General features: G+C 42.8%; 1 protein-coding gene across 1 annotated transcript; it reads left to right on the top strand.

Annotated features, from left to right (window-relative positions):
* Positions 1-828: 828 nt before the first annotated feature.
* ier5l (immediate early response 5-like) lies at positions 829-3,413 on the top strand. Its single transcript, XM_079178721.1, has one exon. The coding sequence runs from the start codon at positions 925-927 to the stop codon at positions 1,816-1,818; it is 894 nt and encodes a 297-aa protein (XP_079034847.1). The 5' UTR covers positions 829-924; the 3' UTR covers positions 1,819-3,413.
* Positions 3,414-9,690: the final 6,277 nt, after the last annotated feature.

Raw genomic sequence — 9,690 nt, 5'->3', positions numbered from 1 at the left:
CATGGCTAGATACCAGAGGAAAGCAAGGGAATGTGCTTTCGATGCCCTTTAAAACAGAATAAGTGTTTACCTCCAGGTCTTACTAAACACCCAGTTTGTAACATAGTCTCTTGTTACAGCGCTAATGTGCCATATGACTGAGCATGTCTTCATCACAGGATGACTTCCACGAGTCCACCACATTTTGACTGACATTCTGTTTGTATGGATCCATATATGTGTGTGCATACACTGTACATACTGCATTGAAAACAATGCGTTTTTGGCTTCAGAAGGACTATTTTTCCAATGCACATCTTCCTGTTAGCCCTATGAGGTGTCATCATTTACAATGTGCTTGTTTTGGTTTTTGTTCTTCTACTTGTTTTGTTTCATCTCAAGTCTGTCTTCAAAAGTTTGGAGACAAAATGAAGTTCAGCTATCTTGGTCTAAAAGGTTACATTTGTCCTTGGAACACCAAACTTTAAAAATAATCTGTGAAGACTTTTTTTTTTTATCTCGGTTGGTTTATCCGGAAAACTAACTGGTTTTCTGGAAGTCCCAGCTATGGGGCAGCTGCAATGAGGATATTCCTGTCAGACAACCAGGGTGGAATTTGAATAGTACAGAGGAACCGCCTGACGCTGATTGGTCGAGAAGGACATATTTCCAGCGCGCAAGTCTGCCACTCAAAAGATCCCAGGCTTCTGATTGGCTCTTCCTGAAGAGGGCGGGCCCTCAGTCTTGACTATATATGAGTTCTGGTTTCAGGCCATCTGCAAATAATTGCTTGCTTTCAGAAAGAGGCGGATCATTGTGTCCGATGTTTCCCCACAGAGCTGACTCAAACCTTTCTCCTCGAACAAAACGACTCCCGTTGAGATAGCTGAGAGTCTGGTTTCGCCTCCCGGAGAGGAGCTGGAGGTGGACTGGGGAAATATCATAATGATCAACACCATGGAATGCGCAGTGGACGCGCAAAGTCTGATCTCCATTTCCCTAATGAAGATCCACAACTCCAGGACGCAGAGAGGGGGCATCAAGCTGCACAAAAACCTGCTGGTGTCCTATGTGCTGAGGAATGCCAGGCAGGTCTACATCAAGGAGAAATACGCGGAGATCTATAGGATGCAGCAGTACGAGGAGGTGATGACGGTCTGCAACGAGATCCAGGAGCTCAACCCGCTGGATCTGGACGCAGAGGACGCCGACGATGAGGAGCAGGCGCGGGCAGCTGGCTGCGGCGAAGAGGCGAGTCTGTGCGGCTCTGCGTTCCACCGAGGCGCGGCGCAGTCAGCGGTGCACTCCCGGACAGCGAGCGCTCTTTTCGGCTGCTCATCCCTCGAGGACGGGAGCCGGGAACCGGATCCCTCCTACTACCGGAGCTGCTGCATGGAGGCTTCCCCTGTGTCCCACTGTGACCAACTTCCCGCAAGCAGCAGCACGCACTGCAACAAGACCACGGTGCTGGATTTGGACACGCATGTGGTGACCACCGTGGAGAACGGCTACCTCCACCAGGACTGCTGCTGTGATGCGCTCCAGTTCGGTCAGGGCGCGCAGTCCTCGGCCAAGAAGCGGAAGGTTGAGTTCGGCTGTTGTATATCCGACGTTGAGGAAGTATCGGACTTTACAGCTGCTCGCAAACGGGCGAAACGCGAGGACTGTTCCTACTCCAACCTAGACTACACGGACACGTCCAACATCTCCAACCTGATTTCCATCTTCGGCTCGGGGTTTTCAGGGCTGCTGAGCAGACAGGCGGACTTGGAACAGATCTGTAGCAAACAGGTCCTGGCCAGTCTGGGGGCATGGACAAGAGCGATTGTGGCATTTTGAATCAAAGCCTTTATTTTAGGAGACACCGGGGTCAGTTATAACATGAAGTATTAAACTAAACCCAGAGGAGATTGTTGGGGAACGCGCGACCAAACTCAGGAGAATGTTCCTGATAACAAAGTGTCGTTCCCATGTTCTGCAGGACGTTTACAACATGTTCTCATGTGAACATATCGCCTGTAAACTTCAGCAAATGTTCTGTGTTTTTGAAATGACTACGCAAGACTTAGTGAACGTTCCCAGAGTAACGTGTCCATGACGGAACGCTTACTACAACCTCCCGGGGATGTTCTGTGAACAAGTTTTTGGAACGTTACCGAATATAAAAGGAACCACGGGGGGAACGTTGGCAGTTCACCGGGAGAACTGTCCTCTGTATGTGCCACAGTCCGAGTGCTGCAGCAGAACGTGTACTCGGTGAAATCAGTGTTATCACAGAAGCTGTGCCGTGTTACGCACAGAGTGTCATGTGTGAGGTCAGTTCACCAACAGCAGCCTGGCCAGTAGCACATTTCACTGTCCAGTAATGCTCACTTGTTTGGTAATTAATTATTCATAAACTTATAACACTCAAAGTGTCAAAACATCACAATTGGCCAAACTGTAATCTATAACTGACATGATTGTTCATTATATGTAAAACATTGACAAGGAATTTAGAACCTTTACCTCTGAGCATTGGATGGCATTTCACATACTTGTAATAAAAAGATAAGTGTCAAGAATTATACCTCACATATTAACATATGCCAGTGTGGTTAATCGGTGTGTACGTGTGACATCACCCACACCTGTTTCTGATTGGAGGATATGGAGGCGTTACAACTGAACCTGTCTCCTCTACAAGGTCTAAATCAACTTTATTTTTGCAGGAAAAAAGAAAAGCTATTTAAAAAGTGAGCATTTAAACGAGCAGGGAGATGAGAGAGTTTGTGTCCCACACAGTGAGCTGTGTACAGGTGCTCCTGTTGTCAGAATAGGAGAAACATGTCTTCAGATGACACTTCTGTGACTGATGAAATGGATTGACTTCCGTTGCCTTAAATGAAATGCACACCACTGCTAACTATTGTAACAAACAGAAAGTGACTGGACGTCTCTCCTGTTCTGGGCCAAGGAGCCTTTTGGAAAAACAGATTGTTGTCATGTGAAATGAGACTCCCTCCTAAACACTTTGAGGTACACAGACTCTGAACCAACTCACATCACTGAATGGCGCTCCGACACTTTGGTACTGGAACACTCTCCCAGTGTGAGATAGTGAGCAGTGATGGTTGGTTTCCCCCCTCCTCTTAATCCTGGTTGCTCAAAGCCTTCACAGTAATTCATAATTCCAACATGTCTTGGTTTTGTGAGTTTTACTTTGTTTTGTGAAATAATTATGTTAGTCCTTTTGTTTTAAAAAGGCAAACTCTTGATTTAGCCATAACCTGAGAATCCACGCATTAGCTTCATGAGCACTATGTGTACCAAAATAAAGAGAGTATTCAGCCATTCTCTACATATTTTGTTGTTATTCTTGTATTTTTGTGCTTACTAAATTGTATATCACCGGGTAAAACTGTTCCAGAAAATATTTGTTAAAAATGTATAATCTTAATAAAAAATGAAAACCGTATATGTGGCTGTTGTGGTTTGTTCTGATTGAATACTGATGCAGTCACAGGCCTACAGTGACTGACCAGGGTCACACATCAGGAAAAACACACTTCAATACATTCACTGGAAATGCTTTCATGCTTATTACATCAGGCACACTGGTGTGGTTCCCTTTTATTCACTAATGCAAAGTATGGAAATACATATGTCATTAATAAAGGGCGACCGGTGTCTGACTTTATTATAAGCTATATATAATAATACATGTAAATAATAAAATACTTTTTACAGTAATCCATTAAGTCTGCCGTAAAGGTTAAAAGGAAATATCGATAATACATTCAATAAGAAGCTACAGCTAGCAGAAGGTTAGCTTAGCTTAGCACAAAGACTGGAAACACTGAAATGGTCTAAAATCAAGTTTATTTTCAGACTATTTCTTAGTTCTGCAGAAAGATATGAGAGTGCTGATCTTTTCAACTAAGTGTACGACAGAAAGCAAATAAGCTTATTTCTCAAAATGTCAAACTGTTGCTTTAACAAGTTGTTATTGTAAATAGATTGAGTCCATGTGATATTTTTCCCAATCGTTATTAAATGATTTAACATGAATAAAGTCATTAGTAACAAGTGTAAACCCTTAGAAATGGGAAACAATAATAATGCAATATAACTGTCCAAAACAACATTATCTATTTTCATTTGACCTTGGAAACAGTAGTTTGATAAAAAGAAGAAAATAAAAAGGAATCTGAAGAACTAAATTCAGTGTCCACGTATCTTTTTTCCTGGGCTTTCAGCTGCATGTCATGGTCTTCCTCAATGGATGGAGTATGCTTGTTGTATATGTTCCACTCATTATATGTTCAACATTTCATTGGGTCACATGATGACAGACGAGCTATTGTCATGAGCAAACTCGACTGTAGATGCAGTAGAAAACACTAGTAAGTGGGCCTTGAGTTCATTATTAATCTCTTTTTCTTTTTGGTAAAGTGGCAAATGCTGTGTTTTACTCCCCAGCCTCCTTGGCCAAAGAGCTGCTCATAATGAATCATGAAATACTTAATGAGGTTTGTCATGCTGAGCATGCTGTGCTTATAGGGACGGCTATTGTCTATAATGCTGTCTGTCCCCAACAAATGATCCGTGAATACATCAAATACATGCACTACCTGCACCATGTGAGACCTAGCCTTCCCTCTTCCTCCTGTTATCTCTGCTCTGTGCCACTTGGTGGTGTTCTTTAAAATCAATGAATGGAGATATCAGCAGGGCTGTGTATCCAGAGCAGAGCCACCACAGGCTGACCCTCCCTCACAGCCTCCAGCACCCTCCTCCTCCTCCTCCTCCCTTTCATCCTCCTCCTCTTCCTGGCTGGCTCATTTCTCCGTCTCTACCCTAACACATCACACCATCGCTGCTCCTCCAGCTCTGTGGGCTATTTCCAGCTCCCGCTACCCATAATAACTTGCAGTAGGTAGGGATGGAAGGAATGAGTCAATGTGAACAATGCATGGTGTAATGACACAGAGACAGGGTGCAGAGGAGTCTTTATCTGATTATTTACAGAGCACATTCACCTACTGCATTAAGACACAACACCTCTGCTTCAAAATAAAGGATCCAACAAAACAAAAAGATGACATGATGTCAGAACAAACCGTGGTTCAGCCTTTGCGCTGTACTCACAAATGATGTGGACAATGAGCACGTTTCCATGGTGTACACAGAGCTCCTCCCTCTGGAGCGGGAAAGACACACACTCCTGAACACGCACATGTGCGCGCACACGCACGCACGCACACACACACACACACACACACACACACACACACACACACACACACACACACACACACACACACACACACACACACACTCAATCAAAACCTTTGATGTCCTGTTTGGTATCAGTGATTTTTTATTGATCTTCCCTATTTGTAATCCACATCTGCATTTAGGATGTTTCCGCCTATGTTGTAATTTATTTTGGTTTGATTCTATTGAAATATTATATTCATAATACTATGAAAAACAATATTACGCACCAAAACTCAGATATCCAAAAGCTACATATTTAGATATGTGGATCTAGTAAAATAAAATAGATGAATACCTATAGATTTGAAGCATGACTCTGGATAGAAATGCTCAAAGAATGTTCTTATTTATTTGACCAATCACTCACTCTGATGTGGGATGAGGGGGGGGGGGGGGGAGTGTTGTTGGTGTAGCTGGGAGGAAGACAACAGAGGTAAGGGGGGAGAGGTGCAGTCTGAGGGGGGAGGGAGGCATGCTTTGTCAGGACAGGGGGTGATGGGTGATGGGTCGGGGGGGGGGGGTGGACTGTGGAGAAGAGGTGTTCTGGGAGGGGGTGGCAGACTGGCAGCAGAGATCGTAAAGGTCAGCCAGGTTGCACAGAGGTCTGTGGGGGGAGGGGAGGGGGGGTTGGGGGTTCTGATGCAGACCAGGTTCAGGCTCATGAGGACACATTTAAAAACTCGCTCTTTTTTTTGTTGCCAGTTTTGGTTTTCCCTGTACACTAAGCTGGTCTTTTCTGCTACTTGGATATCAAACTACAAACAAACTATAGTGTCACTGACCTGTGGTGGTTGCGTATTTACTAAATGAACATCATGCTGTGTTGAAGAAGACTTGAAACTAGAGATTGAGACCATAAACTCATGTTTACAATGTTTACTGAGGTAATAGATCAAGAGAGAAGTAGAGTCATTTTCTCATAGACTTCTATACAACCGGGGAACAACAGCCCTCCTCCTGGGCCTGTCTAGTCCATAGTGCCAGTTAGCATCATAGCTAGGCTAACGTGCTAGTCTCTCCAGCTTTGAGTGTGCATTGTTTGACACATGTTCAGACTGGAAGCTTGGTATTTGTGTGTAGCTTGGAACATAAAACACACAATTACTCACAAATCCTTGTACACATTTGTAAATCTCATTTTTAGTAGGTAGCTGTAATACATATTTGGGATTGTTGAAACGAATCACTCCAAACACTGTTGTTTCCTTTAGCCCCGCCTCCCAGGCCTCGGTCCATCCTCGTTCTCGTTCACACGAACAGAGGAAGAAAAATAACTCCGGATATTTTATAACTTTTAGGACCTAATGAATTAAATAATGTGTTCATGTGTTGGCATCACGTGGCAGACCCAGAGGCTGTAATTCCACTGTTTGGACACTTGTCAAATTTGCTTCCTGGGGGCTTGGTCTGAACACATTGGTCACTCCCCCATTATTCTGCATACTGACAATAAATATATAGCATATATCCTCGTTTCTACTTGTAAGACACAATATGATGTGTGCTTATGTAAGCTAGTGACAACCAGTTTCAATCAACGACATCATCATATCCATCCCAACTTTTAGTGAAGGGAGGTGTGTGTGGAAACACAGTCTCTATGGACCATGAGCTATGAGCGGTCCAATCAAATGCAAAGGATTTGATTTAAATTCCTCTTGAAGCTGTGCACAAATAGACCACGCCTGTCGTTCATAAGAATGGCTGTATATCACTGAAAAAGACAAACCCTATTGAAATAAACAGACCACGCCCCTTTTGAATATTAATTAGCATATTGCATATTGAAAACTAGGTTATGTTATTATTTGCATTTTGGAGACACGCTGTTGTATCTTATTTGCATATCATAATAACTAATTAGGTCACAGTGTTACTCGCACACTGCACATAGAAAATGATGGTGATTTTATGTGTAATTTCTCAAGTGATAATAAAAGCTCAGAAGAGGAAATGAAGAAAATGTTTATTACTCAATGATTCATTTATTTATCTATTTCCTTGAGTCCATTTGGGGCTTTCATGCCTTTCAGTCTTTCTACAATAAAGCGTTGAACTTATTGATTACTGGACTGTACTGAATAGATGAATAGCTTATTTAATAAAGTGGTGTAGAAACATATCCAATCTTTCCTCAATGCAACCATATATATACAAAGTAAAAGTACAGAAGTATTATCTTCTGAATGTACTTAAACGTTCACTTAAACATGGCCCTGTGAATGTTATTTGAAGAATATATAAAAACCGTTGAACGAGTTCACACACAGTTTGTACAGGCAGGTTAATCCAAAGGGTCACAAAATACATCTGGGGGGTTGTGAAGTAATACTTTCACTAATCTTTACTTTTTGTGAATAATTGTATACTTTCAACCTGGAAAATGTCTTTAACTGAAGCCGTCTGAGAAGTTAAGAGGGAAACTGCAACGACTTCTGGAACATTTGGCATCAGGGTCACAAGCCACAAAGGCTGGAAAAACTGGTTCAGTATATAATAATGTAATGTGTTTTAGAAGCCAATAATGTCAAATCTCAAAGTAACTACAGATGTCAGATAAATGTAGTGCAGTAAAAGTACAATATTTCTATCGGAAATGAAGTAGGAAGTAACATGAAATGGGAATACTCAAGTAAAGTACAAGTACTTCAGAATTGTACTTAAGTACAGTACTTAGAAAATGTACTTAGTTACTTTCCACAACTGCTTTCTGCCATCTTAAGTATTCAGCTGCCTCACATTTCAAGCCCAGACATGTGGGAACGGGTCGACGCAGCTGTCCCATTCCAAACATTCCTCCAAATGAGCCCAACAGATTCAGCCTTTCCCCTCAGAGTTGTACCCCCAACCCAGCACGGGAATCACAGTCCATTGTTCACTTCAGTTCGGAGTGAGATCACATTCAGACGAGTCATTTTATGAGTCCACCACAGGAGTCGTGGTCATCTCCCCTTCACTCCAGGAACTTTGTTTAAAAAGTTCTGCAGCCAAACTTTTAACGCATTTAAAGATTATGCATGTCAGCACTTTTTTAAAAGTGTGCATGAATGAAAGCAGAATCAATAATCCTGCTCATTGATAAATAAGTATGATTATCACACCTGCCAACCTCCAGATATCAGAGCCTAAATGATGCTGATGTGTTTGGTGGTTTTGATGCAGCTTTCATCACTAATGATGAAGTGGATTCCTGAGAGGACACCAGCTGCATGGACAGAAACATTATTTACAGGTATTTGGGTTATGAGTGTCCTTTAGTTAATAACTTTTTTTCTTCATTAATTGTGATAGCATTAAAGCCATCCAGGCAGAATAAAGTCTGTCATGACAGTTAGTGGTTCGACACTGAAGGCCTTTCCTTCAGACACCTGAAGGCAGCAGCCTCTAACTGGAGCGATGACGTCACTGTCAAGCCACAGTTACACACTGCAGACCTGCTGGTTACATATTGTGCAACCAGCATCAGGTTGTTGTAAAGTAACTGAACTGCTCATGTGCACAACCAACGTGTTGTTTTGATGAAGTATTCCACAGTTTCTTCTGCACATCAACAGTTGTTCACTGACTGCCAAGTCAGCCCGGCCATGACATCACAAAAAGTGTGGTTGGGCAGTTGGCTGGTGAGAACACGGCATATTGATTTTTAGAGGACATTGAGAGCAGGCTGCTGGTTTCACAGCGTGTTGAGCAACAAACAGCGGAGTTTATGCCTGGATTCCACTTTTTACATGGTGGCTTTTTCAATGCACCAGCTCTTATGATCTATTGAATAGGGACTGAACAAAGACCTGGTGAATACGACCTGATGACTGTCAGACTTTGTGGCGTGAAAAGGATTGGCTCAATACACCAGTGCTTTTACTCCCAGTCAGCATCTCGTCTGATGACGTCATACTCCTGTGAAGCACACACCTGCGTCGTACAACAGAGGCTTCTTCTGAAAGGGGACACAGCTGCTGTTCTACTCCACAACATTTGTACAAAGTCCCTCAGTCGCCTTTGGCCTGCTGTGCTTAATTCCAGGGCTCTCTCCACTGCAGTCCAACATCCTGTATGTAAGGGGAATTCCAGCCCAGTCCTCGTCCTAAGTAAAAAACCGACTGTTACATGTTTTGGAATCAGAAATTTGACATGAATTGGAGTTCCCCTACTCCTGGTTACCACATAGAAATCTAAAAAATCCCCCCCCACATGAAGGAGTAGTGTAAAGTGTCCTGACTCATGCAATATTCAACACTTTCTCCTCTCATCTCAGAATCCATCTGCCTCACCGCTGGGTTCATCTCTGGGTCACAAGCAAGACAAAGACTATTTCCAATAAAACAGTGGACCTCATGCAGGAAACACTCGTACACACAGACTGGTTCTTAAGTGGCAGGTACGAGTTTTTAAAATTCACAATTTTAAAGAATTTGCGGCATTTACCAATTTTCTCATCCACGTAAACAT

This window comes from Pholis gunnellus (genome assembly GCF_910591455.1).
Source record: "Pholis gunnellus genome assembly, chromosome: 18".
NCBI classification, from domain to species: domain Eukaryota; kingdom Metazoa; phylum Chordata; class Actinopteri; order Perciformes; family Pholidae; genus Pholis; species Pholis gunnellus.
This window is presented reverse-complemented; position numbering and strand designations above follow the sequence as displayed.